Consider the following 19,163-nt stretch of genomic DNA (forward strand, 5'->3'; position numbering starts at 1 on the left):
CATTTTAGGAGATCCAACAACTGATTCTAAATATTGCTGTATTAGAAAAGGCGATAGCTTGCTGGCAGGTTGTGCAGATAGTGAATGCATTATGAGAAATGCCGGCATATCTGTCATTGGTTTTCTGGACCATAGTCTCTTTGACTGATTTGAGTCATGTTCTGAGACATTATCAAGTCTGGAGCCTGTAGGCTCTAGCAGTGGATATGCATTGCAATCCATTGTTGCTCCTTTTAGCACTGGAAGAGGGAATTCCTTCTTCCAAGTTACTGGCCCTGCCATGTGGAGGCAAAAGCAGTGCCAACCAGTGACCAAGTGATCAGAAGAAGAGGAGAGCAGTATGTTGCCAGTGATAGCAATAATGTTGCAAGCAGGGTTAGCAGTAATGGTAATGGCGAAGCAGTAACGATGGTAGCGGCGAAGCAGTGACATTGCTCAGTGAGGGAAGCAGTAACGTTGCGAGCGATCAGCAGTAACGTTGTGGTGGAGAGTTTATTATAGCACTAGTACTCGCCCTAGGAAACATGCTAGAAAATTGTACTAGAAAGATTGCTTGGGAACTATCGCTTGGCACTTGGAACCTATTCTTTTTGAATGACAATAATTAATTTAACAAACTTAAAATTTAATGGGTCAAAATTTAATCATGTAAACATATTGAAAAGCTTTTCATTTTCTCTAAGTTTAATTAGCATTAAACTATCAACTAATACTGAGTATGAATAGTATTAGCAAAAATTCTGTTTCAGAAACTAGTTTTGTAAGGGGGGAACTCAAAGCACAGTACACAACTGCCAAAAATCGTCATCATAATGGATGAGTTTAATGATGCCACTACTTAAAGTGCAAAACTAACAGCAAACAAATAAAGTTTAAGCTTAAATTTTGTCACTATACTTTATAGTTTTGCTATTTCATTTGATAAAATAATAATAATGCTGCACTGATATAGTGCCATGGATGCACAATTATTGTATTGTGCACAAGTTATTTTTTTACCCTTGATGTCATATAAGCTGTTGAGGTTAAGGGAGCAGGTCACTAAGTAGAATTTTATTTATTGATTTTAAATTATTGCTTTTCTCTAACTTTTGATTTAAATTTAGTAGTGTAATACTTTTTTTTTGATTCCCTGATTAATTTGGTCTATTTATTCTTTACTTGTCCTTTGTAATTGATTAAAAAGCCACAGTCAACTTCTGCCAGCATTGTGTTGTATCGTTAGGAACGTTCATATTCTGCCATCATTGTTTTAGTATTGATACAGCAGATACTGGAAGTTTCCGCAAAGCTTGTAGCCGTATAATCAGTATCATAAGAGGATTATAAACTATAATTTATAACACTACTTAAGTGTTTTAATAACTTTACCACATTAATATGCGTAGGCCTTTTAGTATCGGTGATTTGGTGTAGATATAGTATCACAACTAGGTCGAGCAAAAGTTTGAATCACGTAGATTGGCAATGGATTGTTAAATTTATCATCTATTATAACTACTTAAATTTACAAAAGTAACGTTATGGCAGAATACAAATAACATCCTTGATAGGAGATACAGGAATTCGTATAACATAACTTGGTAGGAGATACGACATACACATACCATAAGCTTGATACTGAAATATATATATATATATGTATATATTCAGTAATGTAAACTTCATTGCATAACCAGTGCATAGTGTTATTACTGCATTTGGATATAAGATACTTATGATCAAGCATAAGTTTAATGTAGTATTTTTAATTGTATTGAAATTTAATTGAAATCATGCCTCAGACCAGAGCGGCAAAGCAAAAGATCCAAGGTAGAAGGATTGCCATAGCTCGGGGGCAAACTGAGGAGGGGGGGTTGTCCTCTGAATCATGGCCTTTTGAAATGTACTGCTTGTTTGATGTTTGTGGATCTATCAGGAATGAGACATGGTATTGCCAATGAGGATATCTTTGTGTGTGTGTGTGCTCGATGTATGAAGTGTGGGGATGTTAGGTGCCAACTTGGCATTGTTATGGAAGAGCCTTTATGAGAGCTTGAAGAAGAGGGTGGATGCCCTGGAAGAATTTAAATTGGGGGGGCCATCAAGCTCTCAGCTGCCCACATCAATGCCAGAGCTTGCACTTGATCATCAGGCAACACAGCAGCAATCTCCAAGGCAGAATGCACTGGTTCCACAGGAGCTAGTTGTTGCCAGTGACTATTGTCAGGGAAATATATTGCGCAAAAAAGGATAGGTGGAGGAGAACCAGGATATGTTTGCCACAGACAAAAGTTGATGACGTAGAGAAGGTATTATCTTTTAAGGGTGCAAAAGGTGATATTTTTATAAATATTGGCACTAATGACATTAAGAGGAGATCTGCAGGTCAATGTTGAAAAAAAGTTGCGAGTTAAGGTTAAATTTGAAAGTGTCTGCAATTCTGCCCAGACACAATAGGAGTGCATGTATGATGAGAGGCCTGTCAATCGTTTTGGCCCTGGAGAAATTGTGCAAGGCTCATGGGGTAGACTTTTTCTCAACATCGTCTGTGCTTAACAGAAGAGACTGCTTCTACAGGGATGGGATACTTTTAAATAGAAAGGGATGATAATATTTTCTGATGCCGTGGAGGCAGTGTCAGGTGGATTGGAAAACTGATAGCTTAGGGGGGGATACACAGACATTAACAATGGCCACAGAGGCATAGGTGAAAGTGATTCTTGCACTGCTTCTACTAGAATGAGCAGCAGCTTGGAAAGCAAGGTGCTGGGAGTTATCACAGAAGAAGTAAATACATGAACTGTGTTTGGGTAACTAATAGTAAGAACAGGTGCATGTATACTTGCATGTACACCAATGCTAGGATTCTAGTAAATAAATTTGATGAATGTGAAGTGCTGGTCAAGACATCAAAGGCAAATACTGTTGGGATATCGGAGACATGGTGTCACACGGATATAAAGAATGCAGAATTTGAATTTGGGAGTACATTGTCCACAGAAAGAAAAAAAAACATTAAAATGTGTTTATTTTTTATGGTGGTCTCTGGGGTTCCTCTCCAATGAGCTGCCAAGAAGCAGGATGGCCAGATCGCCTGCATAGGCCACCTTTAGCCGCCGTCAAAGACCTGCACTCTAGCAGAGAAAGCCTAGAGCGGATCCCTGAGGGCAGCCACTGGTGACCAGCTTGTTGGCTGTGCAGGTCACGAGGTTACAGTGAGGGACCTTTCCTTGAAGTAGCTGGTAATTAATCCTTAAATCTCAGCCGAGAGCCTGGCCTCCCTGAACCTCTAGAGGACGCTTTGCCACCAAAGGTCCCTTTAAAGAAGCCGAGGACATACTTGGTATTGGTAGTTGAGGCCATGTCCGCTACCATCGTAATGGCGTTTATGGAGGATTTTCCCTTTGTAAAGCCAAACTGATTGATATATCCTAGTCCTTTATCTGTGTACGCTGTTTGTAATCTAGAAGCAATTATTTTCTCCAGTACTTTCCCCATTATGGGCAATATGGCAATGGGTCTGTTTAAGGCAGGTGATTGTTCTCATTTATTTGGATTCTTTAACAGGATTTTAAGGTTGGCATTTTTCCAGGTTTTTGGGAATCATCGATCTTGTAGACACGTATTTAGAAGGTTTTGGATGAGTTGGGGCCTCACACACCAGACCCTCTTCAACATTTCCACCAGATCATGGCCGGAGCATTTTCCTTTCTTCTTTGATTTCACCACTTCTTGGGGACTGGCACTTAACTTCTTGGGTATAGAAAGGATAGGAAGGGAGGAAGGGTTATGCTGTTAGTTAGGAAACACATAAAATCAAAGGCAGTGCATCCAGTTGATATGGGTAGTCAGTGCAATGCTGAGTTAGTTAGGTGTGACAAACACTGGGGGAAAAAATGAGAGTAGGAGTGTGTTATAGGCATAATGACTCTGATGAGCACAACGATACACTTTACAGAGAAATAGAGTGGGCCAGTAAATCAGAATGCCATGTAATGGGAGATTTTAACTTTCCAGATATTCACTGGAACTTGTGCTTTGTCACTCAGACCACATTCAGAAGTTGTTTTTCTTGAGTTCACCAAGGCCTTCTTTCAAAACTTTTGGCTCAAGTGAAAAAGTCAGTGCCACTCACCAGTCATTGCTTGTTGTATTTTTAAATTTGGTAAGACTAACAACTGGTCATACTGAATTTTTATTCTAACTTCTTCTTTAAAATAGATTTGTCAAAGTTTGAAGCTGTTCTACCAATCTAGTATTGCTATTACTAATTGCTAGTAGAAGATACAAGGAAGCATGCATGTAGAGCATCAGAAAAACAAAAAGCCAACCCTTCCCACATTGTATCTCCATACCTTCTAACAGTTTGTCTAGTTGATTTTTGAATTTACTCAAGCTAACCACTTCCACAAAACCACATTCAAGTCCCATAAATCAGAATCAATTGTAATAAAGTTAATGAGATCAGAAGTAGCATGAGTTACTATTTGCACTTCTTCAGTCTGTGAAATGACAACCAAAGTTTCAGAACTGGCGGGTAACCAGTTTTGTGAAATCACATATGCTAAAAAGTTGAAAGAACACTTTATCATCTCTAACAGAAATGATGTTGATTGTCTTCTTTAAAGCAGAACAGAGGGGTGAACTTCCACTTCACCCCTCTGTTCGTTTGAAACACCTGTCCAGCTGAGCCTTAAATTTATTTACACTATCAACTTCCACAACAAGGAATGGAAGTCTGTTCCACCAACCAACTACCTGCTGGCTAAAGGCAAATTTCCACACATCTATCCTACATCTGTCTTTCCTCAATTTGAATTTATGCCTTCTCAAGTGATTATTCTGAGCAAGAGGAAGAATCCCATCAGCATTGAGCATGCTCAAACCAATCAAGGCTTTATACACCTCTATCAGATCACTTCGCCGGTGCCTTGTCTCCAGACACTGTAATTTGCAAAACTTAAGCCTTTCTTCGTAAGAGCAACCCTTTTGTTCCATTCACTAATCTTGTTGCCCTTCTCTGTACTCGTTCCAGCAGCTCTACATCCTTCTTGAAATGAGGCCTCCAGACCCGTATACAGTACTCAAGGTGTGGCCTGACCATTGCCTTATACAAGGGAATAATCACCTCCTTATTCCTGCTAGAAAAATTCCTGTATGTCATTGACAAGACACCATGAGCTACTTTTGCAGCCCGTCTGCACTGCTCAGAGAACTTATATCTGCCTGCACAACCACCCCCAGGTCCCTTTCATTCTCTACCACTGTCAGTGTAGTACCACAGAGTTGTTACATTGCTCTGGTGTTGCTGTTTCCCTTGTGTAGTACTTTACATTTGTCAATTTAAACTTCATTTGCCACCTCTCAGCCCATCTGCTCAACCTTTCCAGATCCTGTTGCAGCAGCATAGCATCAGTAGTGTCCTTAACAGCCTTGTCAACCTTTGTATCATCTGTAAACTTGGACATTAAGCTTGATATATCATCATCAATATCATTTATAAATACAGAAAACAACAATGGACCCAACACTGAACCCTGAGGAACTCCACTAATAACATTAGTCCACAATGAGCAGTGTCCATTGATTACCACTCTCTGTCTTCTCCCCCTCAACCATCCCTTTATCCATAGCAGAAATTTGCCTCCAATGCCACACTACTCCAATTTGTGCCGCAGTCTTCCATGTGCAGCAGTATCAAAAGCCTTTCTAAGATCCAAATATATAATATCGAAGTTATTCCCTGCATCCACTTCTTTTGTGACTGCATCATAGATCCAATAAAATTGGTCAGTCAAGACTTTCCCTTAACAAAACCATGCCGTGTCCAAGATATAACTGAAGTTTTGTCTAGATGATCCTGCAGTGCTTCTTTAACCAGTGCCTCCATTAATTTTTCTGGAATAGAAGTTAAACTCACAGGTCTATAATTACTTGTGTCAGCCTTTGATCCTCCTTTGTGAGTTGGGGTCACATTTCCACGTCTCCAGTCTGTGGGTACCTCCCCTGAGTCCAAAGAAGCTCTCATAATTATGGCTAACGGATTGCTTACTTCCTTTGTTGCCTCCTTTAATATAACTGGATAGATCACATCCACCCTGGGTGCCTTTTTTATGTTTATCCTGAACAATTTCTCCTCCACTTTCCTCTCAGTTATTACAAAATCATCTAGCTCACTGCCAGAGTTTACTTCACCTCTGACATTCCCCTTCCTGAATAACTCCTCATGTGTGAATGTAGATGCAAAATACTCGTTTAGTTTGTTAGCCACCTGAGCAAGATCCTCAACTGTTGAACCATCAATATCCAGTGGACCAATCTGATTAATTTAATTATAAACAGTAGTAAACTTATTTTACTGCATTTGAAAAAATACCAATAACTGCAATTCTGTGGATTTTTATGTTATTATATTGAAATGTGTGTCCCCTTCACTGAAATCTTCGGTCATATAAAAAAAAAAAAAAAAAAAAACCGTTCAGCAACCTACGTAAAAAAATATGCCGATAGATAAAAAAATTAAAAAGCTTATCACGTACTACTCGCGTGTCCAATACGATGCTTCCCTTTATTTTTTTTTTGCGAAGTTGATATCAAATCTAATAGCATCGCTTTATTTTTTATGATGTTGCGTATGGTTTGGGCATCAACATCATTAAAGATTTCACAGATGCACTGTTTTCAAACTTCTGAATAATTTCAAGTTGTTGTTTTACTGAAAGTGCAACACCTTTGCATTTACCCATCATTTTCACGATTTCTAAACAAAAGAAATAACGAAACAAAATTTGTCTTTTTGCGATGCAACAGAACACAACAATCGATGCGACACACTAAAACAAATTTAACATTTGGTCTCTTTTTTTTTTTTTTTTTTGAGCAGTGGGCATGTAGGCAGCAGGGGTTGCAAGAGATAAGTACATTAATTTCCCAATGACAACTTATAACGTCGCTTCTTGTCGCTTATTTACAATGGTTTGCAAAACCATCTGTTTATACCTATTCTAGTTATTACTTGATTTTGTGATTTTTGGTTGATTTTTTTTAATATATATATTTTTTATTTTTTTTTTTTATTTGGAGTCTCAAAGTGTCCCGGTTAATCCGATCCCAGTAAATCGAGAGTCTGCTGTACTTGGATTTCAGGAAATCTTTTGATACTGTTGTTCATGGAAGATTGCTGTACAAATTGGAAAGGTATGGTGTTAAGGGTAAGTTGCTACAGTGTTAAAGGGATGGTTGAGTGGGAGACGACAGGGAGTGGTAATCAATGGACACTGCTCTTCGTGGACAAATGTTATTAGTGGAGTTCCGCAGGGTTCGGTGTTGGCCGATTGTTTTGTATATTTATCAATGATATTGATCAAGGTATATCAGGTTTAATGTCCAAGTTTGCAGATGATGCAATGGTTGGCAGGGTTGTTAATCACGGTAAAGACAGTATACTACTCCAACGGGATCTAGATAAGTTGGGAAAATGGGCTGAGAAGTGGCAAATGAAGTTTAACATTGACAAATATAAAGTACTGCATATGGGTAGGAATAACTCAAGAGAAACGTACAGCTGTGTGGTACTACTCAAGAAAGTAGAAAGCGAAAAAGATCTGGGAGTAACTGTGTGCAGTCAAATATGAAGACTGACGTCAATATGAATAAATGTCATGAGTTAACCGACTTTGAAAGAGGGATGACAGTGAGTGCCCAATACAAGGTGCTATATCACGGGGGTGGTACAGTAATTGCAATATCCCTGTTTGACAGTATCAAGAGTGTATCGGGAATACATGGCTTCCGGAATAACATCTCATCATGGACAGTGCTGTGGGCAGAGAGAGAGAGAGGTGGTAGATGAACATGGCAGTCAACGCCTGTCTCGCATTGTTTCAGCCAACTGGAAAATGACAGTGGCACAAATCACTGTCGATTTAAACGTGGTAGGTGCCAAAAATGTCTTTACCAAGACCAATCAGGTGATCCTTAGCTGGAATAGGTTATGGGAGCCGCCAATCCATCATTACTAACACCATGGCACATGAATATTCGCCTCAACCAGGCAAAAGAACATTGGCACTGGACCTTGGAGATGGGCTTCCTGGTCCGATGAGTCCCATTTCATTATTTCAAGCAGACAAGAGAGCACATATCTGGTGGAAACTGCACAAAGCTATGCACCCATCATGTCAACTGGCACATGATGGGACCTCTGGTACGTCTAGATGCACCTCTGAACAGTCCAGGTTACGTGTCCATCCTTGCAGACCACCTGCATCCCTTCATGGTTATTTTGCACCTACAGGGCAATGGACTCTTCCAGCAGGATAATGCGCCTCCTCACAGAGCCGTGGTGACTAGAACATGGTTTGAAGAGCATTCTTCAGATTTTTCCACCATGGAATGGCCTCCTCGTTCACCAGACACAAACAGACCTTTCCACAGCATCTTTAGGATGCTGTGGAAAGGTCTGTTCGAGCTTTGGATCCTCCACCCAGGAATGCGATGGAATTATGGAGAGTGGTGTAGTAAACATGGATAGAAACACCTGTGGAATGTTTTCATGAACTAGCGGATTCAATGCCTCGCTGTGTGAGTGTACAACTATAATCTAGGGGTGAACGGATTACAGCTCTATAAAGATGCAATAAGATATACCTATTAGCTCCCCATGACATGGACAATACCGATCGAAGTATATTCAAATGCTTTATACATGTAGTTCTTAAATGAGTGATATAAGCTGTCTAATATCAGTCCAAAAAATCTAACTGTATTAACAAGTGGGATGAGAGTATTATTTATTTGTAGTTCAGGATTGGGATGTATAGCCCATTGCTTGTAGATGTGAATGGCAGTGCATTTCTTTTCTATAGTCGGCAACTGTTCCGGGAAGGCCAGAATTCTATTTCGGTTACGGCCATTTGGAGCTGCCGATCGACAGTATTCATACTTTGAGACTGAGAGGAAACGGTAAGGTCATTTCCGTACATATACGTTTCAACAGTTTTTGGGATATCTCATGTCATGCTGCTAACTCGAATTGCAAATAGTGTTGGACTTAGTATTGATCCCTGTGGAACTCTTTCCTGAATGTGAGATGCTGATAGTACATTTCTGTATTGGACCTAAAAAGAATGCAATTGCAGGAAATTTTGAATTATTTCATGTAAATGGCCTGAGATGGTAAAGATCCATAATAATACCACAATGCCAAGTAGTGTCACATGCCTTTAAAAGTTCTAAATTGACCACGACTAGATGTAGTTTCATGACTAAAGCATTGCAGATATGAATTTAAACTTTAACGAACACATCTAGGGTTGATCTGTTTTGTCAAAAGCCATACTGATGATCTATAAGGAGATTCTGTAACTGTAGGATCCAAATGAGCCTCGTGTGTACCATCCTTTCAAAAATTATACCCAGACAGCTTGTGAGAGACACTGGCCTCTAATTTTGCCTAACCAGGCAAAGATGCTTCCCTAACCAGAGAAGTATCTGCCTAGTTTTGGTATGGCAATAATGAAAGAATGACACCAGGAAGAAGGATAGGCATTTTCAGAGAAGAATTCGATTGTAGAAAATCAACAGGGTACTCAAGTCCTCTTTAAGTAAATGCTTCAGCATAACGTAATGCACTTCATCTGGTCCTACAGCACTGCAAGATCTATTTAATGATTCTTTCAGTTCTATGACTGTAAAGGATTGGTTATATGGGAAGGAGCAGTGTGTGAAGAAGTTTATTTTATACTGTTCTGCACCTGTTTTGATGTTCTAGAAGGAGGATGCATAGGAGGCAGAAATAGAGATTTCTGCAAACGATTCTGCTAGAGCATTAGCAACTTCTTCAGGAGTAGACATGCCTTTTCTTTTTCAACGAAATATTGGAGAGGGCATCTGAATAAATTTGCCATTTATAACCTGTATCCTTCTCCAGATGAGCCATGTGTTGGTGCCTTTTGTGATGGTTGAGGTAAAAACAATGCACGCATCTCTGAACGTTTATATAGAATATTTATATTTCCAAATTATACGGAAACTGAATCATGTTTCACTTTCCATATAATGTGTCTCGCTTTAGCATTAAGTCTTTTATAAGCAATTAAGTTATTACTGGTAGGACACTTGCAGAAATTATTCGAAGCATGGTTTTTCTCCTGTTTGGCATGAAAGCAATCTGTATTCCACTAGTGATTTCTGTGAATGTGACATGGTTTGGATTTTGGAATAGAAGCATCAGCTGCAGTCAGAATCTGATTGGTGATGTAAGTAGTTACATCACCAATAGGTTGTTTTTGAACATAAAGCCTGTTCAGAAGTATTTAGCAGAATAGCCAACCCAGTTAGCCTTTTTAAACTTCCAAGTAGATCACTGATCAGGATTTGGAGTTATGCCTGTTTGTAATGAGCAAATAATCGGAAAATGATCACTAATAAAGTGATCGGTTAACACCAAGAGGTCATGATTGGAAAGATGGAAGGTGAACAAATTGATAAGTCAATTACAGAAGTAGATATTGTGGGTAGGTATTGTTGCAGATCCTTTTGTAGGATCTGCAACTGATGGAGTACAATTCTGGTACTTTTCATTCATTTCCTATTTGGTTCTGGCAGTTTGTGTTCCGCTGTTTATTTTTGATAAAATTGTTGTTCATAACCCCAGGGGCTCACATCTAGTGAGTATGGGCTTGGCACACCCAGGGTCCTGAGCTGAATATCATCATTCTTCTCTTTCTCGGTGATTCCTTTCTATTCTCTCTCAGGGTAACTCATGATTTTTTTTTTTTTTGGCTAGTGCAGCATAAGCCTCAGGCTTCCTTGCACCACATGGCAAATAATAATAGTAATAGTAATATTTGATGCAAATTGGATCGTGATCTTTTTAAAAGCACTCAACCCAAAGATTTGATTTTGGATGGAGTACTTACCTCCAAGGTTTCCAGCTCCACCATGTGGAGGCACAGTGATGCCACCTAGTGACAAAACTGCTGTGTGTGTGTGTGTGTGTGTTAGTAGCATTAGTAGTGCAAGCAAAAGAAAGGCGTTTCCTTTCTGAACCTCTGTTAGCTTTTGTTTTCAGAAGTTCAGTATTAAATAAAGGATTAAAATATAAAACAATAATCCAAAAACAAATCTCTTTACAAAAGGATTTTAAATCACTTGTGACTCAGGGCCAAATTGTTAGGTATAAGAATTGTAAAACATACCAGACAGTCTACTGTTTCTGATTGATATGTTTGTTTGTTATTTGGTTTTTAGGAGCATTAGCAACTAAGGCCATATTGCTCTAGGGATATACAGTGGTCATTCCCTGACCTTTCCGCATCCTCCGTATTTGGTGATCATGGGCTCGAACCCCGAGTCTAATCAAGAAGTGTGTGCTTCGCACTGCTGCTCCTGCCCACCTGGCTACGGAGGTGCCTCCATATGATATACAAAACTAAATTAGTGGCTTGTGTTGGACTATAGAACTATCATGTCCTGAAAGCTCCAATAACTATTTAAATGGTATTACAGTTCATAGACTCTAACCATCAGAGACAACTTTATCTGGCTGAACTATCATGTGGAGAATCTTTTTGTAAAAAATAAGAAGTTTACCTCAATATGATAAGTAGAACACTTCCGTATGATACTCTCCAGAAATCAAAATGAATAACAATAAAATAAAAAAAAATAAATAAAAATTCTTACATTAACAATAATTAAAAATCAAATGAACACAATTAAAAATCAATTTCCTTCCTTCGTGTAAGATTTTCGATATATATATATATATATATATATATTTTTTTTTTTAAATTGTTTTTATTTTAATTTCTGGAGAGTATCATACGGAAGTGATCTACATAACATATTGAGGTGAACTTCTCTTATTCTTTTACAAATATTGATATCAATGTAGAACGTATTCCGCATTACAGCTCTGGTTCATACTATCAAATGTGGAGAATCATATGCTACAAAGCTCCCCATGAAGTAGAGGAGAAAGCTTTCTCATACCCATGGTTAGTATATAATGTACATGTTCTAGAAATATCAGTTTCTTGTCAAATTGAATACAAGAAATTTAACTTGATTTAATTATTTAATTCAATTTGGTTTAATTAGTATAATAATACCTATGTGTTCATTTATTAAGAGTCTGACTGGAGTTTCTATTATGACCGAAATGCATACAGACAATTTCTGTTAGACATGTTAAATTCAAAGAAGGATGATCTTTAAAAGTTTGTTTGTATTCATTAATTGCACTAACCCACTTGCTAGTGGAATTAATGAAAATCTGCAGTTCTCATTCTATTAACCACAAGTTACAATTAGCAAATATGTGGAAATTGTCCATAAAGAGTACTCTGGATAAAGTTGTAGGTAATTATCCATTGATGGCAATGACTGGAAATGGCAAGGCACTCAGTATTAACATCCTAATGATCATTTCTTTTTAGCAGATCTAAGAAAGGGAATGCCCCCCCCCAACCAATAATCTTTCCTCTGTACTTTATATATAACAAAATTCATTTTAAAACACATCCTATAGTATAATTAGTTTTTTTTTTTTTTTTTTTTTTTTTTATGAAAACCCCAAACACGAGAGGTATTAGAACCTAGAGTACTTAGTACCATGCTTTGGTGGAGATTGAGAAGATGAAAGAAGATATTTGTTTACATTAGACTTGAACTTCTGTAGACTTAATAATATTAATAGCAATAAGAGATTAATTGTAGACACTAATTTTCAGAAAATTACGTATGAAGGAAGGTTGTTCCAGAAAACGGCAGTTTAATGAATAAACGAGGAAGATGAAAAGTTGGTTCAGTGAGTTTGAGTTGGACACTAAATGGATGTTGGCTGGTGGCAGTATGTGTTCAGACTGTTTTGAAAGAGAGAATGGAAATTATAGAAGCCACTTCAGAAGAACAGTGCCCATGGAAGTATCTGTAGAAAAGGCATGCAGCAGAAACAGTAAGTCTATGAGACAGCAAGTGGAGAGACTCTGTTAAAGAGGAGTCATTAATTAACCTAACTGCCCTCTTCTGAATGGAATCTAGAAGCCTGAGAGAGGTTTTGGGAGCACGGCCCCAATGTGGGAACAATATTCCATGGTAGGGTGGATTTGCGATTTGCACAGAGTGAACAGCTGTTTGGAAGAAAAGTAACACTGAGAGCGAAAGAGAAAAGAGAAAGTTTTTTATATGCAGAGGAAGCAATATTCGTAATGTGCTTATGCCAAGAGAGATTAGAAGTCAGGATAATCCACAAAAGAGATATATCATTTTGCTAGAAATAAGAGTGTCAATAAACATAAGCATAGGAGCAGAAGAATCCTTTTTGCAAGATATAAACAAGATAGAGTTTTAGAAGGATTGAAATCAACTAAGTTGTCTTTGCTCCACTGGAGAATTACCTAGAGATCGGCATTTAAGGAAGTGGTAGTGGATATTCGAGAAGTTGAAGCTGATTAAGCAGGGCAAGGTTTCTCAAAATGGAAAGTGGAATGCAATGTGCTATTATCGGCAAAACTATGGATAGGATTTCCAGTCAATGGAAGAAGGTCATTAATATACAAGAAGAAAAGAATAGGGGAAAGAACTGAACATTGAGGGACACCAGCATTAGAGAAGTTAGAAGACAGAGAGCCATCTTCCATCACCCTCAGTGAGTGGTCAGCAGCCAGTAACTGGATAACCAATTACAAAAAACAGTTGGCAAACCACAAGATGGAAGCCTGTTTAGAAGACCTTTATGTCAAACACAATAGAAAGCCTTTGAGATGTCAAGCGCAACTGCTTGTGTTTCACCGAACTTTTCCATCAAATTTGTCCATAAATGGGTAACATTAGCCAAAATATCACCAATACATCAACACTAACAGAATCCATACTGGTGATCATTGATCAGACGGAAGGTGTCTGTAGTTAAGAGATGGTGGTTAATTGATTTCTCCATTAGTTTAGAAAGGGTAGAAGTAAATGCAATGGGATGATAATTGGATGGGAGGGATTTGACACCCTTTTTTTCACCTTAATTCTTTTTTTGAGCATACATGAGAATTTAAAACTAAAAAAATTAACCCTTCACATAAATACAAAAAATTGGCTTTAATGAGAGGCTGATATGTTTTACTGCTTTCAGATTATATCATGTGGTTAACTGAGCAACAGAAAAATTCATGACTTTAATTAAAAAGCTTGAGATACAAAAATAATAATTTAAGTTATTTTTTGTGCGGTAAAATTATATTTTGCAATACTAACCAAAGTTTAATATTAGAGTTTACCTTTTCCTTCCATTAGCAGATCTTGCCCATGAGATCCAACTAAAGTCCTAGATAAATATGGGGCAAAATCTACCATTATTTCTCTAAGAAGAGGACACACACTTCCAAGTGCAGATTCCAATTTCTGAGTTAATGTAGCTTCACGAGATGATGAAGGGGTGAGCAGGTGAAAGCCATCCGGAGTAGACAATGAGTTTAGATGAAGTTCATCTGGTCTTGTTTGTTTTATTTCTGATATATCGATTACATCTATGGACTTTGATATACCATTCTGGGTTATACTTACAGTTCCAATTATACTATTCTCTTCTGCTAAAGGTTTAATTTCTGTTGAAGATTTTATTTCATTTGTGGCTGTTGTTTCTGTTAACGCTCCAATTTTACCTGGATCTTCTTTATGAATTTCATCTTTACTGTTTTCTACTTTCTCCTCAGAGGAATTCATTAACTTTTCTGCTACTGAACCATTTACTATTTCAACTTCTTGAGAACTGCCACCATCCTTTAGATCATCACTACTGTCCTCTAAAGATTTGCTTAAGACTTGACTTTTCTGGAAATTTGTAAAGTAGTTTCAGTATAAAAATGAACAGTAACACTTAAATGATTAAGCAATTGTTTTTTTTTTTTTTTTTAATTACAACATAATTTAACATTGCATCCCAATTCTATAAGGCTCTAATTCAACAAAAATCTATGTACGTAATAACACAAGCTGAAGTATTTTTCATAATTAAGCTAAATATAAAATTCAGCACTTTAAGCATAAACTGAAAACTAAAGCAATTTGACACAACATATAAGAAACCAGATATTCTATGGAAGCAGTATTTTGGGAAAGCAAATTAAATGTACATAAGAAACTATAAGTTCTATGAAAGTGCATAAGTACTTTGGGGAATCATTTTACATTGAGAGGAAAAAAAAAAAAGGGGGGGGTAGTGTTTAAATTAAAATATAAAATGACTGATAATAAGCAAACAAAATTCATGAAAAACATGGAAGCCTGTTTAGAAGACATTTATGCCAAACACGATTGAAAACCTTTGAGATGTCAAGAGCAACTGCTTGTGTTTCACCGAACTTTTCCATTGAATTTCTCCATAAATGGGTAACATAAGCCAGAATATCACCAATGGATCGACCTTTGCATTCTTGTAATGCCAAACTATACAAGGTTGGAATAGCCATGAGATAAAGGTGAGACAATCACCAAGTTGTGATCTGAGGTGCCTAAAGGACCACTCGCTTCGACCGTGTACTTAGAAGGGTTGTTTTTGAGAAAAAGATCAAGTGTGTTGGCTGTATGGTTAGGACTGTCCGGTATTCTTCTAGGTAAAGGTAATGTGTAATTGTAAAAGTCTCAGCATCTCGACCAGCTGGGTCGGTGTGACTAGAAAACGGAAGCCAGCTGGAGTTGTGAACATTAGAATCACCAAGGAAAATTACCTCACTGTTAGAAAAGTAGGACTGGAGAAAGTCAAGTTGCAAAGAGAGGAAGTCAAAGAGCTCCAAGTGATTAGTGGTGTTGGGTGAATGGTAGAGTCAACAGATGAATTTGACACAATGAGGTAGAGAGATTTTAAGCCAGAGAAGATCGAAAAGGGGAGATTGAAATTACCAAGTCTCTCACAAGGAATATCGGAACGGACATATACACAAGTACCGCCTTTGAGGCAAAATAAATCATATAGCAAATAATTTGGGCAACTGAGATGAGCAGTAGTTGAATCAACCGATAACTGAGATTCTATCAGAAAAAGTACATGCAGTTTGGCAGACTGCAAGTGGAAATGGACAACGTTGAGATTAGAATTGAAATAACGTATATTTGTGAAATGAACTAGGAAGTGTTTGGAAGGTTTAGATCTTTTCCGGATAAGCTTACTCTATTAGTTTGACAATTCATGGTGTATTCAATAGTACGAAAAAGTGGGAGAACATCCTGTGTGAAGTAATGAAATTTTTGGATATGGCGTACACATGGTAAGACTATACCCAGATCCTTGACATAACATGGCCTCCAAAATGTCCCCCCCCCCTATATTTTCCACTCATATTGGAATATCATATTGGAATTGTCATATCCCTGACCCCTCATGTTATTTAGTTTAAAGTTTTGGAAATAAATTATTTAATACTAATGTACATAACCCCTTACCTGTTATGTCATTAATTTGATGTAATCCCAAAAGATGTTCCCCTATTTCTATGTCATTCTACATCATTTCTATGGCTGGAATATACAATAAAACGTATGATAAATGTTAACTGTTCAACATGGCTACTGCCAGGAGTGCAATCTATAGTACTTGAGAAATACTTGCTATTTTTGATATTACCTAATATTTGTTTCCTTATTTTGTCAGCAATTAAAGAAATTATTTCATTCTGAAATTTACTTCCCAGATAATGTGGCATACAGCTAATATTTTTTTTAATATTGGAAAGACGATCCATTATGTACAGATCAAATTTAGCTAACATTTCAATTGCTTTCAAAAAATTACCGTTATTGGGAATGTATATTTCATTTCAGAAACTGTGAAATGCAAGAGACTGGCCAGCTAAATATTGAACAACAGCAAAAATTCATTTCGAAATTTCAGCCCACTGATTTTTCTCTAGTTCATACAAGCAACATTGTTCTTTATCTACAGTTGTTTGTTTTGTTAATATGGATTTCATTGAAAACTATTTATTGTAATTAGAAATATGAGTAGAAGACATTTCATGTTGCAAATTAATGCTAGCATACTTCCAATCAGAAAAGGCAATTGAACATAATTGAATATTTGCAGTTCCAAATATTTTAAAACAAAAACAATATATACTATTTGTTGAAAGTGAATATATTAACCAGTCACGATTTACTTTTCATTGTTTGCTAATAACCTTGTTTAATATACACTTGAAAATCGTCCTTTTTTTATTTGAAGAAAATGAAACATTATTCACTTGTTTAGGTCCAATACCCACCAACATGTCTATCCACTTTCTTGATAAAATTTTGGGCAAACAACTAGGATCCTTGATGGCTTCTATGGGAATGTTTTCATCCAATGTTTCCAGTTTTTCATCTCCAATGGAGGCATAATTTTCTCACGACTATAGGCTGTCCCATTACTTTATCATCATCAGAAATTTGCATGTGCAATAGTTGTAGTAATTTTGCAATACTTTAACATACTTCTTTCTTGTTTTTTTGTTTCTTGTTGTTTTTTTTAATTCTTCTACACTTAATTTTGTTCTAAGGTATTTGAGTAATTTTAGCTAACTCTTTTATTTAATGTGTTAGCATTAGCAGAGGCATACGACACAAGAAAGCAAGCTTATGCAGCATCAGCCAAAAGAGAAAAAAAAAAAAACCTCCCATTTCAACCCTCCATTCATTCTAAATGTCTGTCCAGCTCAGAATTAAATTTATTTAGGCTATCAACATCCACAACAAAAGATGGAAGTCTGTTCCACCAATCAACCACCCACTGGCTAAAAGCACACTTCCGCACATCCATTCCACAACTGTCTTTCCTCAATTTAAATCTATGCCCTCTCAGGTCCTTAATCTGAGCAAGAGGAAGAATCCCATCAGCATCCAGCTTGTGCAACCCATTCAAGGGCATATACACCTCAATCAGGTCACCTCACAGGTGTCCACGATTAATTCAAGGAATTAATCATGGAAGCTACTAAAGGTTTCATACCTATTAAGAAGTATTGTTCAAGGTTTAGGCCTAAATGGTTATCAAATGAACTAATGAGACTCATGACAGAGAAGAAAAATGCATGGGATGCATATAAATTATCAAGCGACTCAGAAGCCTATGGCAGATATAAGCTAATCTTAATCAGGTCACAAAGGAGGTAGTGGTAGTAGTAGTAGTGGCATGTGATGCAAGAAAGCAAATGTATGAGCTTATGCAGCATCAGCCAAAAAAAAAAAAAAAAAAAAATCACACCATTCCCTCCAAATGCCTGTCCAGTTCCTCCTTAAATTTATTCAAGCTATCAACTTCCACAACGACAGATGGAAGTTTGTTCCAGCAATTAACCACCCGCTGGCTAAAGGCAAATTTCCGCACATCTATTCTACATCTGTCTTTTCTTAATTTGAATTTATGCCCCCTTAGGTTCGTAATCTGAACGAGTGGAAGGATCCCATCAGAATTCAGCGTGCTCAATCCATTCAAGGCCTTATATACCTCAATCAGATCACCGCACAGGTGCCTAGTCTCCAGCCACTGCAATTTGCAGAACTTAAGCCTCTCTTGGTAAGAGGATCCCTTCATTCCCCTCACCAATCTTGTTGCCCTTCTCTGTACCCGCTCAAGTAAATCTACATCCTTCCTAAAATGAGGTCTCCAGACCTGTACGCAGTACTCAAGGCGTGGCCTGACCATTGCCTTATACAGAGGGATAATCACCTCCTTTTCCCTGCTAGCAAAATTCCTATATATCATTGACAAAACCCCATGACCTGCCCTGGCAGCCTGTCTGCATTGCTCAGAGAACTTCATATCTGACTGCACAATTACTCCCAGCTCTTTTTCATTTTCTACCACCTTAAGTGTAGTACCACACAGTTGGTACGTTTCTCTGGGGTTATTTCTACCCATATGCAGTACTTTGCATTTGTCAAGGTTAAACTTCAGTTGCCACTTCTTAGCCCATCTGCCCAAATTATCTAGATCCTGTTGCAGTAGCAGACTGCCATTACTGTCATTAACAACCCTGCCAACCTTTTTATCATCTGCAAACTTCGACATTAAGCCTGATATACCTTTATCAATATCATTGATAAATATACAAAACAACAGTGGACCTAACACCGAACCCTGTGGGACTCCACTAATAACATTAGTCCAAGAAGAGCAGCACCCATTGATTACCACCCTCTGTCTTCTC

General features: G+C 37.6%; 1 protein-coding gene across 1 annotated transcript in view; it reads right to left on the reverse strand.

Moving 5' to 3' along the window:
- rg (A kinase anchor protein rugose) overlaps nucleotides 1-19,163 on the reverse strand; it is a 1,582,765-nt gene that overhangs the window by 864,068 nt on the left and 699,534 nt on the right. The window contains exon 34 of the mRNA XM_090384432.1: nucleotides 14,259-14,811. Within this exon, the coding sequence (XP_090240558.1) occupies nucleotides 14,259-14,811 (553 nt within the window). The remainder of the gene's footprint in view (nucleotides 1-14,258; nucleotides 14,812-19,163) is intronic.

Source organism: Mastigoproctus giganteus, chromosome 11, assembly GCF_048544385.1.
Source record: "Mastigoproctus giganteus isolate SK-2022 chromosome 11, ASM4854438v1, whole genome shotgun sequence".
Taxonomy (NCBI): Eukaryota; Metazoa; Arthropoda; class Arachnida; order Uropygi; family Thelyphonidae; genus Mastigoproctus; species Mastigoproctus giganteus.